This window comes from Lissotriton vulgaris, chromosome 9 (assembly GCF_964263255.1).
Source record: "Lissotriton vulgaris chromosome 9, aLisVul1.2, whole genome shotgun sequence".
NCBI lineage: Eukaryota > Metazoa > Chordata > Amphibia > Caudata > Salamandridae > Lissotriton > Lissotriton vulgaris.
In genome coordinates, this window is record NC_141697.1 from 538,200,746 (window position 1) to 538,225,821 (window position 25,076).

The 25,076-nt window shown below is 45.6% G+C and overlaps 1 protein-coding gene across 1 annotated transcript in view; it reads right to left on the reverse strand.

The window, feature by feature from the left end:
• LOC147690382 (uncharacterized) overlaps positions 1 to 25,076 on the reverse strand; it is a 2,590,730-nt gene that overhangs the window by 1,810,699 nt on the left and 754,955 nt on the right. The window contains exon 20 of the mRNA XM_086936677.1: positions 3,962 to 4,057. Within this exon, the coding sequence (XP_086792803.1) occupies positions 3,962 to 4,057 (96 nt within the window). The remainder of the gene's footprint in view (positions 1 to 3,961; positions 4,058 to 25,076) is intronic.

Below are 25,076 nucleotides of genomic sequence, written 5' to 3' on the forward strand. Positions count from 1 at the left end.
CTCAGGAAAAAGATATAGGTCTAACATTAGATAGAATCTTACTATCTGCTAAAGGTTTCTTTAGTAGTGGGATTACACTAGCTTGTTTCTATAAAAAAAGGACCTGAGCCAGTTTGGAAGGAGGTATTAAACACCTCTGCATAAACAGGGTCGATAACCTCTGTTGTTTATTTTATTATACGGGGCAAGGGTCAAATTGTGATCCAGGTATACATGATAGAAGAAGTCTTTTATTGCTTCTTCATTTGGAGGAATGAAAGATGTCAGTAAATTAGATCGGTTAGGTTCAGAAGGGGCCAACGGAAGGACATGGGAGGACGATGCTGTACGACCTCCATGTTTATTTGTATTTGAATAATTACAAAGTCAGGAAATGCGTAAATTACATCCATGATATTGAGGGCCTTATACTATTTAGCAAATAATGAACCTAGTCTCCTACAGACTAGAACTACCGGAGGACATGCCCTTTCTCCCAGTGTTCCATGTCTCTCTGCTCTGACCTTGTCATGCCCAAACCCAACGACTACAACCACCACCACCTCCTCCTCTAAAAATTGTTGGTCATCTAGAATTTGCAGTACAGAAAATCCTTAACTCAAAGAGATAAAATGGCTATTTATTCTACTTAATAGATGGAAAGGGTTAAGGCCCAGATGATCAATCATGGAAACTGGCTGGGAACGTCCATGCCACTCGGTTGGTATGACTCTTTCATTCACATAAACCCCCATAAACCTCGCCCTGTGTGTCGCCCTTTGTGGGGAGGAACTGTTATGAATACTAACTCTTGCATGCCAGCATGCCCCATATGTCCATCAGGTTATAGCATTAAGAGCCATGTAGTCCTACCCTCCTTTTACACAGCTTAGGCTAAATGTTGTTCCCCCTATCTTTTAGACAAACATTTTTACACGAAAACTCTATAGAGTTCAGTTGGTTCTGTGTTTTGCTAGGCATAAACTTGCATTGCCATGTGCCAGATTTCAATATTTTCCTCAGGATTGTAATGATCCACATTTGTGACTATCATTATGTTTGTACCAAGCACCATGTCTGCTCCCCGTGCTTGTAATTATCTTTGTGTTTATTTAAGGCTTGGTTCCTTAGTAAATTATTATTTGTGTCAGGTGCACATTTAGAATTTCCTGTGGTCGTTGCTTATAATGGTTTCACGTGCAAGCACTGGAAAAGCACCTGGAAAATAACAACGACAGCAACACCACCACCCTTCTGGACAACCTCGCCAATCTCGGACTCAAACAACTGGTAAACACCCCCACCCACTACGCCGGACACACGCTCGACCCAATCTTCTCCTCCAGCAAGCAAGTCTCCTTCAATCATGCCACTGGACTCCACTGGACGGACCACAGCTGCGTCCACTTCAACTTCAAAAAGACCCTGACCCACCACAACCCACAAGTCCCCCGCAGAAACTGGAACAAAATTACCACCGACCAGCTCACCACATCGCTAAACCAAAACCCTCCCGCCAAATCATCGGACCCAAATCAAGCAGCCATCAATTTCGCACAATGGATCACCCACAGCGCTGACGAATTAGCACCCTTGAAACACCATCACAACAAGCCAGGTAGCAAAAAAGCCTCCTGGTTCAATGATGACCTCAAGAACTCCAAAAAGAACTGCCGCACCCTCGAGAAAGCCTGGCGAAAAAACCCAATCACAGACAACATGACCGCCCTCAAGGACGCCACCCGCAAACACCACCAGCTGATCCGATCCACCAAGAAATCAGCATTCAAGGATCGACTCGACAACAACACCCACAACAGCAAGGAACTCTTCAACATCGTCAAAGAGCTTACCAAACCCAGCGCCGGCACCAACGACATCACTCCCTCTCAAGACCTCTGCGATTCTCTAGCCTCGTTCTTCCACAGCAAAATCGCTGACATACATAATAGCTTCGGCGACCAGTTACCCTTACCCTTACCACCGAACTGAAGCCCCCCACCACCACCCTTTGCACCTGGAACCCGATCAGCACCGAAGACACCATCCGCTTGATGAACTCCATTCACTCCGGATCACCAACCGACCCATGCCCCCACCACATCTTCAACAAGGCCGACTCCATCATCGCACCCCATCTCAGAGATATCATCAACTGCTCCCTCAACTCCGCTACCTTCCCGGAAAGCTAGAAACATGCCGAACTCAGTGCCCTCCTGAAGAAACCTACAGTAGACCCCACCGAACTTAAGAACTACCGCCCCATCTCGCTCCTCCCTTTTCCTGCCAAAGTCATAGAGAAGACGGTCAACAGTCAGCTCGCCACCTTCCTCGAGTCTAAAGTCTCCCTCGACCCCTCACAGTCCGGATTCCGAGCCAAACACAGCACCGAGACCGCCCTCATCGCAGCCACAGACAACATCCGAACACTACTCGACAACGGGGAAACAGCTGCCCTCATCCTCCTGGACCTCTCCGCAGCGTTTGACACGGTCTATCATAGCACCCTTGTACAACGCCTCAGCAACGTTGGGATACAAGGAAAAGCATTGGATTGGATCATCTCCTTCCTCGCCGGAAGAACCCAGAGAGTCCGCCTCCCCCCTTTCAGATCAGAGGCCACCGAAGTCATCTGCGATGTACCACAAGGATCATCGCTCAGCCCCACCCTCTTCAACGTCTACATGAGCCCCCTCGCATCCATCGCACGCCAGCACAACCTCAACATCATCTCCTACGCTGACGACACACAGCTGATCCTCTCCCTCGCCAAAGACCCAAACAACGCCAAAACCAACCTACACGAAGGGATGAAAGACGTAGCCGAGTGGATGAAGATCAGCCGCTTAAAACTGAATTCAGACAAGACGGAAGTCCTCATCCTTGGATCAACCCCCTCTGCATGGGACGACTCATGGTGGCCACCGGCCCTGGGCAGCGCACCCTTACCAACGGACCATGCTCGCAACCTGATATTCATTCTAGACTCCTCCCTCTCGATGACCAGACAAGTCAACGCCATCTTATCATCATGCTTTAACATCTTACGTATGCTCAAAAAGATCTTCAGAGGGATCCCCACTGAAACAAGAAAGACGGTCACCCAAGCACTTGTCACAAGCCGACTGGACTATGGAAACACCCTTTACGCCGAAACCACAGCCAAATTACAGAAAAAACTCCAACGCATTCAGAACGCCTTCGCCCGACTCATCCTAGACACACCTCACCACAATCACATCTCCGGTCAACTGAGAGACCTTCACTGGCTCCCTGTCAACAAGAGAATAACGTTCCGCCTCCTCACCCACGCACACAAAGCCCTCTATGACCTAGGACCCAAATACCTCAACACGCGCTTGACCTTTTAAACCCCCACCCGCCAAGTACGATCGTCTAATCAAGCCCTCGCCGCGTTTCCACGCATCCGAAGAGCCACCATGGGAGGCCGATCATTCTCCTACTTAGCGGCCAAAACCTGGAATTCTCTCCCCACCCACCTCCACCTCACACAAAACCACCTCTCCTTCAGAAAACAACTCAAAACGTGGCTATTTGATAAGTAGTGATCCCCCCCCCCCCCCCCCCCTCAAGCGCCTTGCGACCCTCTGGGTGAGTAGTGCGCTATACAAATTTTGACTTGACTTGACTTGATTATCCATGTGCCTGCAAACAAGAATTGTCTTGAAACCGTGGGTCACAGTAAACACATGCTCTTCCAGAATATGGAACCACAGAAGTATAATTAACTATGTGCCCCTCCAGTACAATAGAACCAATGATAGATAGTCCAGTTAAACCCCAGTTGGGCGCTTGGCTTTATTCCATCAAGAAGAAACTCTCCACTTTCTCCCTGGAGTCCGAACCCCTCCCTCTGACGTCGTCCAGCATCCTGCCTGACCGGCGATATCTGCTCACTTGCAGACATCTCCGAGCAGCTAATCGAGTTCCCTCGATCCTGGCATCTCACAGAAACACCTACCGTTGAGGAACAGCGGCAATCCCTTGTGCTCTGGAAGTCGGCTGGAATATTGGTTGCGGATCCAGGTCCGTTCTGCAGGTGTCATCACTTGGAACTCTGAAATTAAAGAAAAGAAAAGCAAAGGGAAAAAGAACAACATTAGTGCACTGTTCTTGTTTTCTCGGTGACTCTGTTGATTTCAAGCTTGCAATATTCAGGAACTTGTGCATTTATTCCTGAACTGAGTAACAACACTATTGAGAGCACCAGAGACATTCCCATGAGCAAAAAAATAGGATAGAGCGATGAAACTGAAAGACAAAGCAAAATTCTTCTGAAGCATATGGCGTAAAATGCTCAATGAGCAGACTTAGAACCATGACTTAGGACTCAATATAAGAGTTGTGTGTCTCCTTACCACAAGAGATCATAATACGTGTTTACTGTTTTAATTACTTTGTAAGTCTGTTTCATTACTTGGAGTGTTTACAAGAAATTGATTATGTTTATTGGTACAATGACTAATGTCATTTATGTTACTTTTTCCTAGTTGTTTATTAGAGCACTATAGAATGCGCATTCCCAAAAAGGGAGATTGTTGGGTGTCCCGTGTATAACAGTGAGTCAGACCAACACCCAGTGATTCAGTCATTTCCTTTTTTGTTGTTTTATCCAGACTCCGTTCACTCCTGGGACAGTGTCTGTTTGACGTAATACATTCTTTGGTTGAGTGCTGTGTTGGGAGTCAGATGGGTCCAGCATCGTCTATAATAATAATAATAATAATAAAGCCATTTATTGAGCGCCTGGTTACACTGAACAGTGTGTCCCCGCGCTATCGAACCCCATCATTAAACCATCAGACCAACCAGATCAGTAGAATCTCTAACCAGACACAGACCGCTAGTCTTTAGGGAAGAGATGCGTCTTAAGTTTCAAGCGGAATCTATGCAGACAAGTTTTCCTAGTCAGCTATCAGACAGAAAACTAAGCCACTTAAAGCTTTTTTGCCCAGACGATATGGACCCAGGGACTTTGATAAATGCTCAGGGTCTAGCTCAGACATTACCAGAGATTTCCAGTGAGGAAATTCCCAATATGGCAATATTAACTAGGGCCCTTGGAGAGCTGTAGAGTGTAGTTCAAGTCTTGCGCCAAAAAATTCAAACCCTCAGGGATACACTGGTGCAATATCACCCACATTATTTGTTCTGGTTAGATTCAGGATTCATTTCCAAGGATAAACAATTTGTCACTCAATCCATGCCGTTTACAATTGAATCAAGGGCAACAGAGCTGTCATGGAATGAGAGAACAGCCTGTACTAATGACACTGTATATACATTTACTCCCACTTCGCTGGCTCCCCTAGAGTGCTTTTTTGCAGATAGCACTAACTTTAATGCATTCTGCAGACAATGTCAACTGCAATTATTGTGTAAGCTGGGGCCAATCACCTCTGATACAGACTGCATTGCATTTATCATCACCCACCTAGATGGTAACAGTGCAAATTTGGCAATACCTCTCATTGAGAATACCGATCCACTGTTGCACAAATATGCTAGGTTTTAAGAACCTATGCAACGCTTATTTACAAAGCATACCTTTATTAAGGTAGGTGATAATGAGCTTTTAAACCTACGACAGGGTAAGAACTTACTTATAATACAACCTTTCGCAAATTACTTACTGAAACTCAATGGCCCAAAGAAAATAGCATATCCCTTTTTTATCGGGTCTGAAAGATTAATTGAAAGATTCTTTGGCTCACATAGTTGACCTTCCCTACAGATTGGGTGCAATTTATTGTTCTAGTCGTTAGACTTGATTATCGACTTGCTGATCATGAGAGCAACAGATCTAGAAATGAGCCAAGGCTGTTTTTGGTTAGATCTGAGTGAAAGCAGACTGATGTTAAGGTTAGGGGTTCAGTAGAACCCATGCTAATTGGAAGAACAAGGGGTCATTATCTAGTAATGGAAAGGAACGATGCAGAAAATATATCTGTGCCTAAATTGTGGTAAAGCAGGACACTTTGCCTGCAATTGTATCGCCAAACCAAAAAAGGCTCAGAAAAAGATGAAAGTCATCACAGAGGGCAATCAGGAAACCATGCAAGCTCAACTAGTCCTGAGGTGAACTTGTCGAGTAGGTCTAATACGCTGACCTCAGAATCATAACATAGGTAAAATTCCACAACACCTAACCATTTCAGTCACCAAGATAATTTCCCCCTCAACAACAAAAACTGTTGTCTATGCTCCTGGATTCAGCAGGCCCAGGCGATTTCCAGGATTTAAGTTTGGCCAGTTCCTTAAATATCCCTTGAGTAAAGAAACAAGAACCAGAAGTAGTAATGGCAGTTGATTTGATAGATCTGAATTATCATCAGAATTGATTACTTAACAAACGGTTCCCATGAACTTAATTTCTGATAATAGACAAAAAGACACCCCATCTTTCAATCTAATAGAGATGCACACTTTCGGTGCTATCATAGGGAGATCCTAGCTACTACTCTTTAATCCCCTTATTGATTGGTCTTCAAGCTGGGTGAATTTAGGGTCACCATAATGTAGTTACAGTTGCTATACCACAGCACAAGACCTGATTCTACCCCAAATGTGTGTAGTAGTGGCACCAGAACTTTCAAACATCCTTCCAAAGGAATATTTGGATTTTCTGGATGTATTTGATGAAAAGAAAGTAATTCAGCTACGCCCTCATAGGGACTTTGACTGTTGCATTGATTTTATTATAGGGACTAACCTACCAAGTAGTCTCATTTACTCTCAATCGGAAACTGAGACTAATTATCTAAAGCAATACCTGGACGAATTGCTAGTTTTAGGCTTCATTTTTCATGCCACTTCCCCTGTTTCTTCCGCCCTATTCTTTGTCCCAAAGAAGAATGGTGATTTACATGCATGCATAGACTACAGGGCCCTAGAATAGACACCTTTTGCCACCAATAACTGTTCTCATGGATCAGGTACGAAAGTCAACAGAATACACAAGAGGGTGCTGGTTACATATTGGTTGTACCTAAAGTTTTTTTTTTAAAGGAGGTAGATAGGCTATTAAATGCATGGTTGTCACCATTATAGCCCATGGAAGAGCTTTACTAATGCTTATATTACCTTGGGACTCCCATTATGACAACGGAGAATGATTCCACCATGTAAATCTATGAAAGATACCCCAATGCTGGATCATTATGTTTTCAGGAGTGGTGCCACTATCTACTGGGTGCAGAACATACAGTTACAGGTTAAACAGATCATAAAAATCTGAATTCTTTTCTATCCCTCAAACACTTGACACACAGACAGGTTAGAGAGCTCTTGTTTTTTAGTTAAAATTATGTTGTTCTTACGTACCATACTGGAACACATCAGACCAGGGCAGATATATTATCACAATGGTGTCATGATTCACCCAAATTAGCACATCACCCACCCCAAAATCTATTAGGTTCTGAGCAGGTGATAGGTACTTGTACTAAACAACAGTTTTTTTATAAGATAAAACAAAGGATGCAGCAGTTGAATATAGATGAATGGATCACAGAGTATGATAATCTGGTAAAAGATGGACACCCGTACCAGGGTAACAACATGTATGTAACCACTGAAAAACTCAGACATAAGGTGTGAAATTGGTGCCATGATAAACCACCTGCTGCTCTTTCTGGCATTCGAAAAACTATTGCTAACTGTAAAAGATGGCTTTGGTGGCCTAACCTATCCATGGATGTGCACACTTATGTGCAAGCCTGTCCCATATGCCCAGAATAAGTCGGTCTATACTCCATCATTGGGTTTATTGCACCACCACTGGCCAGTGCCTCCATACCCCTGGCATGCCATCACTATGGACTTTGTAACTAATTTGCCAAATTCCAATGGTTTTATTACTATATGAGTAGTAGTGGGTCTGGTCTCTACAATGGCACATTTAATCCTTAAGAGGCGATCCATACCGCCAAAGCACCTGTAGACTTATTCACCCACTACAATTTATGATTACATGGTCTCCCATCAATCTTTATTTCCTATAGAGCCCTCAATTTGTATCAAGATTTTGACAAAACCTATGCAAATCCTTAGATATCGATGCTCATCTCTCGACCACTTACCACCCACAAACAAATGATCAGGCAGAACGAGTAAATCAAGCACAAGAACAGATCCTTTCAAGTCAATTAAGGTGTCAATCTTCGGAATGGGAATATGTTTGACTTCCTGTGGAGTTTTCATGAAATAAAACGGAACACCCCGTTAGTTAGGTATTTCCTTTTTACTGCACGACAGGCATCAACCCACATATATAAAAAGAAAATTATGTGCGCTGTAGTAATCTCGGATCCCTCACTACAGAAATTCCTGAATCACTTTTCCGAGATTCAACAAGCTGTATGAATACAACTCAAACAAACCAAGAGAAGTATGATAAGAAACGCAAACAAACATTGCACACCACAACCAGCTTACAAAGTTGGTGATCAAGTATAGCTGGCTAGTAATCACCTACGGCTTGAAAGAATGAATGAATGAATGAGAGGTATTTGTATAGCATGAACAGAAACTCATAAATGAGTTTCCCAGCGCTACCAAGGACAAGATAATAGGAGGATAGAGTGAAGTAAGATATTATAAGGTAAACGGGTATGTTTTTAAACATTTGCGGAAGATGGATTCAGTTTCTGTGCTTCTGAGTTGATAGGGGAATAAGTTCCACATTTTCGCAACGCATACAAAAGAGAGGTACCATAACGTCTCCTTTTAAAAAGAGGATCCTACATGAGGTGGGACTGACAGGAACATCGATTTCTGCTGAACTGGTACTAAGTGATTCTTTCGTTCCGATAGTTGGGACCAATGTTATTCAGGGCACTCTGTGCTAAGGTCAGTGCTTTAAAGATGATCCTTTTTTTTTTTTTGTCCTCATCTGCCTTCCCCTCTGACGGAAGATACCAACCACCTTGCACGGCCTTACTGGCGTGATATGTGTTAATGGAGGGAGATATGTGTCGAGAAAGACAAAGCCAGTTAGGGGAGCATTCTTTTGACTCCATCTAGGTATGTTTCAACCTGCCGGACCTTGTTCGAAACTGTCCTAGCCCTTGGTCCAAAAGAGTAAAGATGGCATAATCATCGGACCCGGGAAAAAAAAAAACAAAAAAAAAAAAAAAACCCGGATCATCTCCAGTTGGTCAGGAGATCCCAAAATGCTAGCTTTCTCTTATTTACAGATCTCATTAGGTCTCTTTTGGATATCTCATATAATGAAGTAAGCCATGAACTGTAGAGGAGGTGTCTTCTCTACCCATTGGATGCAAATCTGTCTTCTCGCCATCAAAATTGCGTAGAAAAGAAATGATTTTTCCTTGCCTGTGATATTGTCTTCTGTTCCAAAGATGACAAGTGGGAGAGTTATTGACAAGGAAGTGTTTAGTATGGAATTTAAAGTGTTTTTCACGTCTTCCCAGAATTTGGTTATATTAGGGCATTCTAGGAACATATGTATGTCACATGCGTCTGCTAAGTTGCATTTATTACATTTTTTGTCTGTTTGATATTTAGACAATTTCCGCGGTGTTAAATATGCCCTATGTACAGAGAAAATTTGATTTCGTACAAGCCAAGAGGGCTTTACGATGTTGCGTAAAATCTCAAAAGAGTTTATCCACCTCTCCTCGCATGGAATCCCAATTTCGGTCCCCCATAACTCATCCGGGAGTTTAAACTCCCCTTCGCTTTCTTCCAACAGAAGCCAGTACCATCTAGCTACTTCTTTTCCTCCAGTTGGACGTTCTACTAATTGTTGTTCCATTTCACTTATTTTTCCAATGTTACTGTCTTTACGGATTTCAGATCTTGCCCAACTATCCATTTGAATATATTTGAATCTGGAAAGCCCTGGGCCAACTTGCTCATATAACTCATCCCAAGTTATAAGTTTTTTATCTTTAAATAGGTGGCCCCATTTACAGATGCCTGCTTGTTCAATTATATTGGACAAGTTATCTTTCAAGCATAGTGGTAACCCGGGAGAGTCCCAAATTGGTGCATAGTTTGAATAGTAAGATAGTCTCAGTTTTTTCCTGATGTTAAACCAATTTTTGGCCCATGAGTGTAGTGTTTTCAGTTTTATATTTTTGAAGAATGTTTGACTACCAAATTTAAACATAAAGCCATCTGCTGCAAGATTTGTCTCCTTTAGCATGGCTCCATACATGGATGTACTAGGTAGATTAGATGGCATTTTAAGAAGCATTCTAGAATAGGACATCTGAAAGGCCCATGAATAGAACATTAGGTCCGGTAGTGCAAGGCCCCCTTTTTCTCTTCTTCTTCTGAGCTTCTTCCATGATATTCTTGTAGTCTTGTAGTTCCATATAAATGAGTTGATTTCTCTTTGACATTTTTCCAACATTTTGGTGTTCATAGTTATTGGGATAGTGTTAAAGATAAAGGTGAATTTTGGGAGAATACACATTTTGACTAAGTTAACCCTTCCTGTTATAGAGAGAGGCAGGTGTGTCCAAGATTTCATAAGTCTTTTGCTTTCACTGTGTATTCTTTCCAAATTAGTTTGTGCAAGGGAGCAGACATCTTGAGTTATTTTGATTCCCAAATATCGCATTGAGGATGAGATATTAATCCCGAGATCTAAATTGGGTAGGTTCCATGCCATGATCTCACTCTTGCTCGAATTTATGTCGTACCCTGAGACTTGGCCAAATTCTACAGCACGTTGTATAACCACTGGTTATGCCTTGACTGGATCAGCTGTAAACACTAGTATGTCGTCTGCATACAGTGCTACCCGTCTTTCCCAGTCTCCGAAACAGAAGGGTAGAATGTCCACCTCTTCCCTTAACACCTGGGCAAAAGGCTCGATGTATAAGTCGAATAGGAGAGGGGAAAGCGGGCAGCCCTGCCTTGTACCTCTTGTAATATTAAATGCTTCAGTCAAGGACCCATTAACCAGCAACCTAGCTGACGGTGAGTTATATAGCTGTTTAATCATTCTGCAGAACACTTCGCCACAGTTAAATTTTTTTAGGACATCATTTAGATAGAGCCAGTTAACTCTGTCAAACGCTTTAGTTGCGTCTAGAGTCAGAGTAGCCAGAGGGAGAGAAAAAGTGGTGGCAATATCTATAGCCCTTATTAGCTCACGGGTTAGCTCAGCTAATTGTCGCCCCTTAATAAATCCTTTCTGATCTTGATGGATTACAGTACCAATAACGCTAGCCAGTCTTGTGGCGATTATAGTTGTAAAAATGTTATAGTCGTTGTTAAGTAACGATATTGGTCTGTATGACCCACACTCTAATGGGGATTTCCCTGGTTTGGGAATGAGGACAATTGTGGCTTCGCCCCAAGATTTAGGCATAGGCTGTTCTTCCAATAGAATGCCATTAAAGAGTTCAATTAATATTGGTATAATGGCGTTCTCAAGTGTTTTGTAGATCTCTCCCGGCAACCCATCCGGGCCTGCCGCTTTGCCTTTCTTGATTTGACTGATAGCTTTTTTCACCTCCTCTTGTGTGATGACTGATTCTAGTGATTTGCTCTGGGTCGTCGAGAAATTTGGTAATGTAATGGCTTCCAACCAGCTATCTCTTGCGTTTGAATCATTGGGGAGATCCTCTTTGTAGATGACCTGAAAAAATTCAAGAAATGCTCTTTCTATCTCAGGACTGGTAGTTCTTGTCTCAGACTCACCTTCTATCTTAATTTCCCTGATGTAGTTTAGGGCTTTATCAGATTTGATTTTCCAAGCCAGAATTTTTCCAGCACTTTCTCCAAACTCAAATTGGGAAGATTTACTCGCTTCCCACCTTCTATTTATTCTCTCCTGCAGTATTTGTTCTAATTCTGCTTTCAAATCAGCCATTTGTTCTTGTTCTTCAGCTGTACTTGAGGGTGAGGATGTTTTTGACTCTAAGGTTTTCATGCCTTTTTCTATTCTATTTATCTTTTCAAAGTATAGCTTTCGTCTATAGGAAGCTCTGTTAGTAATTTGTCCTCTTATAAACGCTTTGAATGTCTCCCAGATGATTGTTGGGGTGGCTGAGTTTCTATTTAAGTCGAAGAAGGTTATAGACTCCTTAATTAGGAAGTTGATTTCCTCTTCTTCAAGTAGGAGTGTCCTATCAAAGGACCATGAAGGGTGTTTGATGGAGGTTTCAGCCTTAAGAGTAAACTCTAATGCCGAATGATCTGACAGATGAGATGGAAGGTATTCTATTGATTCTAGAGTATCTTTTAGACAGTAACTAAAAAAGGCATAGTCTATTCTAGATTTGTGTTTAAACCTGCTGTTCTTATAGGACACCCCAATCTTCTTACCCGCTTTTTCTCTCCAAAGATCAGCCAGACCCATGTGTGCCATAATTGCTTTTAATGTTTCCCTAGATTTGATCGAACCAATATTTTTCGATCTTATTGATTTATCTAGTTTGGGATCGAGCACAATATTAAAATCACCCATCCAGATTATTGGGTCTTGCACTGTTAGTAATTGAATCCTTATTGCATCTAGATGTGATGGGTCGTCCGAGTTTGGACCATAATATCCCACCAAAACTCTAGTATGACCATCAAGCGAAACTCTTATCATTAGCCATCTCCCTGATTGATCTTCCTTGCTCTCTAATATTTCTGCCTTTGCAGATTTTTTAAAGATAAACACTACCCCTCTTATGTTGGCATTATGGTTTGTGGAGCAAAATTTATCGATCCATCTATGTTTTTTTAATATAATATTTGCTTCTGTTTTGAGAAGGTGTGTTTCCTGCAACACTATGACCTGCGCCGGTGAGTCTCTCAGATATTGTAGTATTCGCTCACGTCTACCTCTCACGCGCAGGCCATTTACATTCCAGGACAAGAATTTAGTGCATGTCATAGTTTGCATCTTCTCCTGACACCCTTCGTTTTTTTTGTATTATATAGAATTTCCTTAGACCTAGCATGAAAATAGCCTGTTTTAGTAAAAAGTCGCAATATTGAATATTTAAGCAAACAGTTGAGGAGCACAAATGAGGGTTTTTTTTCCCTTCTACCACCCCCCCACCCTCCCCTTACCCCGGGAAACCCCCCCATACTTACTCTGGCTTGGTCTTTAGCCAGATTAACGCCCGTCTGCAGCCCATCCATGGACTACTACTGCTACCTATTATTACAGGAGTATGTTAGTCTGTGAGCAAGTAGGGATAAAAAAAAGAGCTGCAAAAAAAAAAAAAAAAATTCTCTTCCTTTTTTTTTTCTCCTCTCTCCTCTCTCTCTCTCTCTTCCCTCCCTTCCTTCCCTTCCACTACGTCATTAAAGTAATCATAAGCGTGAATCAAGTGGGAGTTTCAAGTGCTGTTTGCATACATATATACATATACGTATACACGTGTATACGTGCACACCTATATAAACGCACATACACAAATATATCTAATTATTCATTCATTCCTACCTTCCCCTGTGCATAGTTTCCCGTGATTATATATATATATTTATTGTGGGTATTTTATATATATATATATATATTTTTTTCTTGTTTTCCCTCTTTTATTCCCCTTTCCTCACTTTTCCCTTTCCTTCCCCTACTTCCCCCTTCTTCCCATTTTTTTTCTTTTTTTTCCTCCTCGTTTTCCCTGCTTTTTTTTGGTTTTTTTTTATTATTTTTGGTTTTTTTTCTTTCCTTTTTTCCCCTCTTCCCCTTCTTTTTCCTTCATTACTTCCCCCCTTTTTTTTTTTTTCCCCAACCCCTTTTTTTTTTTTTAAATTTGTTTTTTATTTTTCCGTCTCCCTATTTGAAAATTCCTTTTCCTTTTTTCTTTATCTGTATATAAACCGCTTTCTAAGCCTTATGAGAATGAGTCTGGTCGTGGGCTTGGGCTTGGGCATGATCTCGGATGGATTCTAGCAGCTCATCTGCGTCTTGAGTAGTGCGAACGTTATGCATTTTGTTATTATACATGAAACGCAAAAATGCAGGAAATCTCATCTGCACCGTAGCCCCGTAGGATCTAAATTTATCCATGCGCTGCCCCAATTCCCACTGTCTGTCCAGTGTAGTTTTTGAAAGATCAGAGCGAATTTCAAAGGAAAAATCCGGGCCTTTTATTGTACCGGCTTTCAAAGCTAGGTTTAGTATTTTCTCCTTAAGAGTGTACGTCTGGAAATTAATTAAGACTTTCCTAGGTTTGGTCCTTGCCGGATTCAAACGAAAAGGATCTCTATGTATCCGTTGGATGTCTTTGCCAAGTTCTTCTTCCGTTTCCTCCAAGTTAAGTGCCTCTTTTATTAGTTTTATTATGTATCCCTTGAGATCTCCACTTTCCTTCCCTTCCGGGATCTTCAAAAGTCGGATATTGTTGCGTCTAGAAAAGTTTTCCAACACTTCTATTCGCTCTTTCATGCTTTCTCCCTCTTTTTGAAGATTGTATATTTTTGACCTTGCACATTCAAGATTGTTTGTTAGTAGACCCACAGAGCTTTCTAGAGTCTCGGTCCTCTCATAAAGGCCATCAACCTTATGACCTAACTCCTCACAGGTTGCTCTTATTTCATTTTGATTAATCTTGGAGACTACAAATTCCTGTTTAATCTCTTCTCTCATTGTCGCAATGGAGGAGACTATACCCTCTAGCGATTTAGCGAGGTTCAGAGCTATGTTTTGTTCAGCTTCACTACCAACTAATACATCCAGGGACACCCCCTCTTTTGCTATTATGCTATGAGCTTCCTTCTCTGTAGGTAATTTTAGAACCAAAGGTGTGGGTGGAGTAGCCGATGCTTCGGCCCCTCGCCCCTCATCTTGTTGGGCCACAGTTAAACCTCCGGTTAATAGTGAGTCGGGGTTGCTCTGCATTTGCTTGCTGTTTTCCAATGCAGCTGCTGCCATATCTTGGGTGATCTGCAGAACTTGGGGTAGGACTCTAAAATATGAGCGTAGTGAAGGTGTAATATCCCCTGGGGCTTTGGAGCTCTTATTCTTGAGTTTATTCTTAATTCTTTGTTGTTTTTTGCTGTCTAGGACTGATTCAGATTTTTTTTTTAAGTCCTGTGCTTTCTTGTGAACCTCCCCCCAAGTGCACTCTGGGCCCTGTAGATCTTTTTCTGAAGTTTTAGCCTTACTCCTTGTTACTCTCCCTTGAGATTCCTTAGTCTGATCCTCACTACAGCCTCTTATGCGTTCGCTACTTATGGTCCCCCTTACATTAGTTAACCCCACCTTACTTGGGCAAGTGTTAGTTTTAGTTTGATCCTCCAGTTCGGCCGGTTTTCTTTGCACTTCTCCTGTTTTCCCGTTTTTTCCAGCTATCTCAGCCTCTGCTGCAACTACTGCCTTGTGGTGCCTTTCCTTGCTCCCATGATCATTCTCTGCCACTGTGTGGAGTCTCCGTGCAGCAGCCACCCGGCTGCGCCTTATCTCCGCTGCCGCCCGCCACCAACACAGTCGAGGAGCAGAGACCGGCAGAGATAACACTGCCGGTGGGCACATCCACAAATCCAAAGCACGCCGGCTGACACTGCAACCGAGAGTCTGCAGTAAAAGTTGCAACCCGGGTCCCACCTCCCTCCTCTCAGCTCTCAGGAACTGCCAAAGAAACACCAGGGCACTCTGTGCTAAGGTCAGTGCTTTAAAGATGATCCTTTTATTCACAGGAACCCAGGGTAGGTGGGTAAGGAATGGTGAAGTGTGGGTACCTTTTTGCAAAATAAAAAGGAGTCACGCTGCCACATTTTTGACCACTTGCAGTTGAAGGCCTAAATATGCAGTTAAACCAAGGTACAAGGCATTTACGTAGCCCAGACGAGAGGACATCATCGCTTGAACTACGGTTTTGCGGGCCTCCCATGGAAAAAGTGGGAGGAATTTCTTGAGACCCTTAAGGTTCCACATACAGATTCTATCAACTGTGTGGATCTGAGTCTTAAAAGATAGGACAGGTTTATAGCTGCCAGGATTGGGGGAGTTCCATCCTTGGGCTAAGCACTATCACAACCTACATTAGGGTTAGGCCCTAACAGTATGATTTCTGTTTTGTTTTCTTTCAGCCAACCTAAGATTGCTCTCATGCAATCTGAGAAGGGAACTTTGCAGCATTCTTAATTTGACAGGTAACAAAATACCAGCTGGGTATAGTCGGCATATGAAACTATCATAATGCCGAATGTCTCAACCAGGGTGGCTAAAGGAGACATGTACATTATAAACAGTGTAGAAGTATGAGCAGAGCCTTGGGGTATCCTACATTTTAGAGGTTTGGCTTGGAAAGGTGAGGTTTCATCGAAATTGCTTGCTCTTGTTAAAAGAGAAATGAGGTCAGACAAACAAGTACTGCACCTCTGACCCCACAATCAGACAGGCATTGTAAAAGGATGTCATGGGGTCAGTGTTGAACTCTGCGTGGAGCTCGAACAGAAAAAGTGTGGCATTGTGTCAGTAGTCCAAGGACATTTTTGTAGTGACGCAGTGACTTCCGGCAGCGCAGTTTTGGTGCTGTGTGGAGATCAAAAACCTGACTGAGACGGGTGCATGAGGTGATAGGATTCTAAAAACTCTGTTCTGTTTTTAAAAGTTGTTTATGTACTATAGATTCTAGTATTTTGGTGGCTGCTCAGGAAAAAGATATAGGTCTAACATTAGATAGAATCTTACTATCTGCTAAAGGTTTCTTTAGTAGTGGGATTACACTAGCTTGTTTCTATAAAAAAAAGGACCTGAGCCAGTTTGGATAGAGGTATTAAACACCTCTGCATAAACAGGGTCGATAACCTCTGTTGTTTATTTTATTATACGGGGCAAGGGTCAAATTGTGATCCAGGTATACATGATAGAAGAAGTCTTTTATTGCTTCTTCATTTGGAGGAATGAAAGATGTCAGTAAATTAGATCGGTTAGGTTCAGAAGGGGCCAACAGAAGGACATGGGAGGACGATGCTGTACGACCTCCATGTTTATTTGTATTTGAATAATTACAAAGTCAGGAAATGCGTAAATTACATCCATGATATTGAGGGCCTTATACTATTTAGCAAATAATGAACCTAGTCTCCTACAGACTAGAACTACCAGAGGACATGCCCTTTCTCCCAGTGTTCCATGTCTCTCTGCTCTGACCTTGTCATGCCCAAACCCAACGACTACAACTACCACCACCTCCTCCTCTAAAAATTGTTGGTCATCTAGAATTTGCAGTACAGAAAATGCTTAACTCAAAGAGATAAAATGGCTATTTATTCTACTTAATAGATGGAAAGGGTTAAGGCCCAGATGATCAATCATGGAAACTGGCTGGGAACGTCCATGCCACTCTGTTGGTATGACTCTTTCATTCACAAAACCCCCATAAACCTCGCCCCGTGTGTCGCCCTTTGTGGGTAGGAACTGTTATGAATACTAACTCTTGCATGCCAGCATGCCCCATATGTGCATCAGGTTATAGCATTAAGAGCCATGTAGTCCTACCCTCCTTTTACACAGCTTAGGCTAAATGTTGTTCCCCCTATCTTTTAGACAAACATTTTTACACGAAAACTCTATAGAGTTCAGTTGGTTCTGTGCTTTGCTAGGCATAAACTAGCATTGCCATGTGCCAGATTTCAATATTTTCCTCAGGATTGTAATGATCCACATTTGTGACTATCATTATGTTTGTACCAAGCACCATGTCTGCTCCCCGTGCTTGTAATTATCTTTGTGTTTATTTAAGGCTTGGTTCCTTAGTAAATTATTATTTGTGTCAGGTGCACATTTAGAATTTCCTGTGGTCGTTGCTTATAATGGTTTCACGTGCAAGCACTGGAAAAGCACCTGGAAAATAACAACGACAGCAACACCACCACCCTTCTGGACAACCTCGCCAATCTCGGACTCAAACAACTGGTAAACACCCCCACCCACTACGCCGGACACACGCTCGACCCAATCTTCTCCTCCAGCAAGCACGTCTTCTTCAATCATGCCACTGGACTCCACTGGACGGACCACAGCTGCGTCCACTTCAACTTCAAAAAGACCCCGACCCACCACAACCCACAACAAGTCCCCCGCAGAAACTGGAACAAAATTACCACCGACCAGCTCACCACATCGCTAAACCAAAACCCTCCCGCCAAATCATCGGACCCAAATCAAGCAGCCATCAATTTCGCACAATGGATCAACCACAGCGCTGACGAATTAGCACCCTTGAAAAACCATCTCAACAAGCCAGGTAGCAATAAAGCCTCCTGGTTCAATGATGACCTCAAGAACTCCAAAAAGAACTGCCAAACCCTCGAGAAAGCCTGGCGAAAAAACCCAATCACAGACAACATGACCGCCCTCAAGGACGCCACCCGCAAACACCACCAGCTGATCCGATCCACCAAGAAATCAGCATTCAAGGATCGACTCGACAACAACACCCACAACAGCAAGGAACTCTTCAACATCGTCAAAGAGCTTACCAAACCCAGCGCCGGCACCAACGACATCACTCCCTCTCAAGACCTCTGCGATTCTCTAGCCTCGTTCTTCCACAGCAAAATCGCTGACATACATAATAGCTTCGGCGACCAGTCCACCCCCCTTATCACCGAACTGAAGCCCCCCACCACCACTCTTTGGACCTGGAACCCGATCAGCACCGAAGACACCATCCGCTTGATGAACTCCATTCACTCCGGATCACCAACCGACCCATGCCCCCACCACATCTTCAACAAGGCCGACTCCGGAGGAGGAGCTACGCCGCGAATCAAGATGGCCGCATAAGCTCCCGGCTCCGCCGACCTCCGCCGGCGGCCCGTCTATCCTGTTGTTTATCCTCTACCCACGCCCTGTGCCTGGATGTATGAAGGTTGCCTGATGCCAACGGTGCTTTCCCGGATTTCCTACCTTATTCAGCGACAAAGTTATGTCGTGTCCCATTTTTGGCCTACTCCCGGGCTGCCGCCGGGACCTCGATTTTTGAAACACCCGAGAGGGACCTGATCAACATTGGCTCAGGGACCGCAATTGTGGCCGGTCTTCCAGATTTGAATAATTCTTTCCGCTTTTGAATCTTGTCCTCGTTGATGGATGGTGCCGGAGAAGAGACACTGTGACGTGCTGCGATCCTCCTGCACCGTGGCTGTGGGTTGTGTGCCTGACCCTCGTTTCCCGGTCCGGGGGCTGCCGGGCTGCACCCACGGCCGGTGTCTGTGCTGAGTGTGCCAGTTCGAGGCGCCCTTGTTGTTGCGATCGCCAAATGTGTGCCCGGAGCCCGGCGATGTGGGCTGGAGATTGTGTCCCCCTCCGTCCTCTGGACCCCGGGATGGAGGGGATGGATGGCGCACATTCATTGAGATCCGTAATGGCGGCGATTGGGGGGCTCCGCTCGCAATTCACCGGCGCATGTGTCTCCCTGGCGGCGAAACTGGATGATGTCTGCTCGCGACCGGCCACGGATGCTGCAGCACCTGCACAGAAGCCTGCGGTCCAGTCGAGCGATTTGCCCCGCCATCTTAAGGGGCCCGAGCGGCAGCCCGACTTTGCTCCTTTGAGAGTCGACCTCACTTCTCCTTCATCTGCTACAGTACATGGTTGTTGGAACTGGGGTAGCCTGGCCTAGGGCAAGACTAACCTTTCAGAGGCACAGTGTAAAGGTTGCAGACCACCCAACAGTAAAGCCGCGCAATAACACTCAAAAAGAAAACGCTACACCAAAAATGTGGAAAAATAAGTACTGCTTTATAAAAATAATATACTCTTTGGTTTCAAATTATACAGTGTAAGACATTTTAGTTCTTCTCAGAAATAACAATTATACCTTTGATCTAGAGAAGTAAATAACACTCTTCTTGCTGTGGAAAAATTACAGTTCAAAACATTCAGTTGTCATGAGTTCAGAAATGCTTACTTCTGGAATTGAAACTATCTCATTAGGATTACGCTAAGCAGTGTCACTTTGCATTATAATCAATGACATCAATATATTTTATCACTTCAACCTGCCTAATCACTGGCTGCACCTTTACTACAGTCGTAAGATCTCTCTCCCCTTATCTGCACCTTAACATGGCGCTAGAATGCACACTCAGAGTGATCTGCAGGAATTTCACAGGTTTACTGTTCTCAACAACAATTGCTAGGAGTTTCTGAAGGGAGTTCCCCCGCTGGCAAGTACTGTCAGCGCTCTTCTGACAATAGTTTAGGTTCCCCTCTGATTTCTAGCTTAATAGCCACTTGTCTTAGACCTGTAAAAGTGAGGTTGGGGTTATGTGACTATTTTTCCCCCTCGCCTACTCTGACACAGCTCAGGTCTAACGATGACAGGATAACAGGGCACCTTGCTAGGCGCTATGACTCGTGATTTAGCACGACACCAAAGAGGGCTCCGGCCTTTCCTTCCTCACCCCCTCTCTCCTTACTGTTATTTTCCTGTCCTGCCTCAGTCCACAGGAGTAGGGCCTTTCAGTCGGCTCCACCGTAGACAACACCGGCAGCAATAGCGGCCGCCTATCCCCGCCCAGCCAGCCTCTTGGTCTAGCGCTGGAGTGGGGAGGATCGATGACGGCAGCCCTTCGCTCTTCCTCACGCTGCCTCAGGCTGTCACCGGTCAAGCTGTCGCCAATCCGGCTGTGGCCCAGGGTTCCCGCCTCGCGGGAAATGCGGGACGCTCCTCCGCCTCAGTCCTCACCAGAACCGGGTCCGCTGTGGAATCGGGAAACGCGTCGCTACTCGGTGATCCCTCGCTTCTCCCTGACGCAGGCCTCTGCTGCGCAGATGCGGGGGAACCAGTGGCACGGCCGGCACCGCCTCCTTCAGCCGGGAAGCACACGCCTCTGCTCTTGCGCAGAGGAACAGCGTCTCACCTCTAATTCCGCGGCAGGCTTTGAACAGTTAGAAGCGCCACTCTCCCGCCAACTGCACTCCTCCACGGCCCCTCGCGCCTTCCAGACAGAGACGCCTCGGCCTCACACGATGCCAAAACACACCGGGCACTGCTCTTCTAATCCGGGTAGGCTTGAACTTTAGCAGGAAGGCGGGGAGCTAGTTATTAAACCAATGGGGGGTCTTGAAGCTGGACGTGGGACACGGCCCAAACCGGGAAAGTGTCCAAAGTTCCTGGTTGCTTGACTGGCCCAGATCGATGTTAGCCCAATGAAAGGGTTCGGTCAGGAGCACAAGGGGGAACGTCTTCTGAAAGATGTTGTCAGTTCAATTAACCAACTAGCCTCTTCTAGCGCGTCCTCCTCCTCACACTACAGCCTCTCTCCTCTCACACTATGGACTACACAAAATGGCTTCCTGACCCCTGCCCTTTTATAGACTACCCACACAGAGTCCAGTAGGGTCCAGAAGGTTCTGGAAAGCCTAAGGTTATCCTATGGGGCTGACTAAGGTGTGGCAGTTGGAAACAGTTAGGGCCCTCCATTTTGTGATTTACAGCAGTTTCCTGACAGAACAGGCCTCAAGGCCTGAGGTGAAAAATCATGAGGGGAAAAAGAACACCTATCCCCATGGCCAACACCTAGAAAAAGTCAGTGGACAAAAATTATCAAGGGAATGAGGGGCAAAAAGGGGACAAAATAAATAATAATGAGGAGGGACTACATCAAAAAGCCAGACAGGTCTAACACGCGTCCCCCCCAGCTGAAAGTGGGGAGAACTACCCAACCCCTTGGGAGTCCTCATCACTAAGGCGGAAATACCTGGAGAGACCGTCTGCATTGGCGTGGTCCACTCCAGGCCGGTGTTCCACCCGGAAGTCCATTCCCTGTAGGGAGATGGACCACCTCAACAGCTTGGGATTTTCCCCCTTCATTTGCATCAGCCAACGAAGGGGTCGGTGGTCAGTCTGAACCAGGAAGTGCGAGCCAAAAAGGTATGGCCGCAGCTTCTTCAGAGCCCACACCACCGCAAAAGCTTCCCTCTCAATGGCACTCCACTTCTGTTCCCGGGGAAGCAGTCTCCTGGATAAGAAGACTACAGGTTGATCCAGGCCCTCTTCATTTAGTTGCGATAACACTGCCTCAATGCCATGTTCTGATGCATCTGTTTGGACAATGAACTCCTTGGAGAAGTCTGGGGCCTTCAGGACCGGTGCCGCACACATCGCCTGTTTCAATTTCTCGAAAGCTTGCTGACAAGCTCCCGTCCAAACTACCCGTCGAGGTTGTTTCTTGGAGGTGAGCTCTGTGAGGAGCGCTACAATAGTGCCATACCCCTTCACAAAGCGAAGGTAGTAGCCTGTGAGGCCCAGGAAAGCTCGGACCTCAGTCTGTGTCTTGGGGGGTTCCCAGGCCATGATTGCCTCAATCTTCGCCTGCAGGGGCTGCACAGTCCCCCTACCCACCAAGTGTCCAAGGTACACAACCGACCCCTGCCCAATCTGGCATTTGCTGGCCTTGATTGTCATTCCAGCTTGTCTCAGGGCCTGGAGAACTGCTTGCAAATGCTGCAGATGGTCCTCCCAACTGCTACTGAAGACAGCAATGTCATCCAAGTAAGCAGCAGAGAAACTCTCCATTCCAGAGAGGACCTCGTTCACCAGCCGCTGAAATGTGGCAGGGGCGTTCTTGAGCCCAAAGGGCATCACACAGAACTGGTAGTGTCCCTCAGGCGTGGAGAAGGCTGACCTTTCCCTTGCTCCATCTGTCAAGGAGATCTGCCAATACCCTGAAGTGAGGTCAAAGGTACTCAGATATTGGGCAGCTCCTAGCCGGTCAATCAATTCATCCTCCCTAGGGATCGGATGAGCATCAGTCTTAGTCACTGAGTTCAGTCCTCGGTAATCCACACAGAACCTCAGTTCAGGTGTGGTGCCTGGTGGTGTGGCTTTTGGCACGAGCACCACCGGACTGGACCAAGGGCTGTTGGAAGGTTCAATAACTCCCAGCTCTAGCATCTTGGCAACCTCTCCATGGATGCTAGCCTTCACCTTGTCGGACAGCCGGTAGGTCTTTGACTTCACTGGTGGGCTGTCCCCTGTGTCCACGTCATGGGTACACAGGTGAGTCCTTCCCGGGACAAGGGAGAACAGCGAAGAGTACTGCTCCAGGATCTGGCGGCAGTCCTCCCGTTGCTCAGGAGTTAGAGTGGGAGAGAGAATCACTCCCTCCACTGACCCATCCTTCTCTTGAGACGAAAAGAGATCTGGGAGAGGTTCGCTTTCCGCTTCCTCTTCCCCGTCAGTCACCATCATCAACATGACTTCAGGCCTCTCATGGTGGGGCTTGAGACGGTTGGCATGCAGCACCCGTAGGGGCTGTCGAGGGGTCTTAAGGTCCACCAGGTATGTGGCCTTACCCTTCTTCTCCAACACCTCAAAGGGGCCTGTCCAGCGATCCTGGAGGGCGCTAAGCTCTCCAGGCTCCATCACCCACACTTTCTGTCCAGGCTCCAATTCCACCTGGTGAGCATTGTGGTCATACCACTCCTTCATGACTGCCTGGCTGGCCTCCAAGTTGTCAGAAGCTTGCTTCCACAACTTCGCCATTTGGCTCCTGAAGGCCAGCATGTAGCTCACCACATCCTGGGGGGGTTTCCTGGGAGACTTCTCCCAACCATCCTTCACCAGGCTGAGAGGACCGCGTACAGGGTACCCATACAGAAGCTCAAAGGGGCTGAAGCCCACTCCCTTCTGGGGCACTTCCCTGTAAGAAAAGAGCAAACAGGGTAGGAGGACGTCCCATTTCCTCCGCAGGCTTTCGGACAGACTTCTGATCATGCCCTTCAAGGTCTTATTAAACCTCTCAACCAGTCCATTCGACTGGGGGTGATAAGGAGTGGTGAACCGGTAGGTCACTCCACACTCCTTCCACATTGCCCGCATGTAAGCTGACATGAAGTTGGTCCCCCTGTCAGACACAACTTCCTTGGGAAATCCCACTCGGGTAAAGATTCCCATTAGGGCTCTTGCCACTACAGGTGCAGTGACTGTCCTCAGAGGTATTGCCTCTGGGTACCGTGTGGCATGATCCACCAAAACCAGGATAAACCTGTGACCAGCTGTTGTTGGTGGATCCAAAGGCCCTACAATGTCGATGCCCACCCTCTCAAAGGGTGTGCTAACGACTGGAAGTGGTTCCAGGGGAGCCTTTAGCTTCACCCCTGTTTTCCCACTGGCCTGGCAGGTTACACATGTCCGACAGTAAGTGTTGGACGCCACTTTCATCTGAGGCCAGTAAAAGTGGAGGACAAGCCGTGCAAAGGTCTTGTCCTGGCCTAAGTGTCCTGCCAGGGGTATGGCATGAGCCAATTCCAAAAGAAAGGCTCGGTACTGTTGCGGGACTACCAAGGCCCTTGATGAACCAGGCAAGGGTACCTTGGGTTCACTGTAGAGGAGTCCATCCTCCCAGTAAATATGGTAGTGTCCCGTAACATCACCTGCTGCTTGGGCTTCAGCCTGTCGCCTCAGTCCCTCAAGGGTGGGGCACTCCCTCTGCCCCTTACAGAATTCCTCTCTGGTAGGACCTCCCTCCACGTGCCACTCCGCAGGGATGGGTAAATCCTCCAGAGAGTCTACTTCACCCTCCACGGACTCCTGGTCCACCACCGCAGGTGGCCGATCTGTCACATGGGGTGTGGAAGCCGGAGCAGGCTTTCTCTGTCTCCGGGTCTGTCCCTTCTTAGCAGCGGGTTGGGCCATTGTTCCAGGCTCCAACCCAGGCGAACTCCCTCTCCGGGCAGTCGCAGACCGTGTGCTTGCACAGGCCCAGTCAGGTGTACCCAGCATCGCAGAATGCGTCCGGTATTCCACCTCTCTCCAAGTGTTGTGTTCCATGTCATTCCCCAACAGACAATCGACTGGCACGGCAGGGCTTACGGCAACTCGAAGTGAACCTGCAACCCCCTCCCACTCAAAGGGAACCTCAGCCACTGGATAGTGGCCCATTCTGCCATCAATTCTAATTCTAATGTGGAAATTGTTCCTGCGGTGGTTTTTGATATGAATTGAAAAATGTATGTCCTGTGATTTCTGATTGATAACAGAACTCATATAAACTAAAAGATAAAAAAAGAGAAAAATAAATTTTATACGTTTTGAATAATTTCAGTATTTTTTCTATTTTTTGTCACCTGGTTAGATATTTATAAACTTAGCTGTTTAAGTGAATTAGCAGGCCACCGCAGGAACAATTTCCAC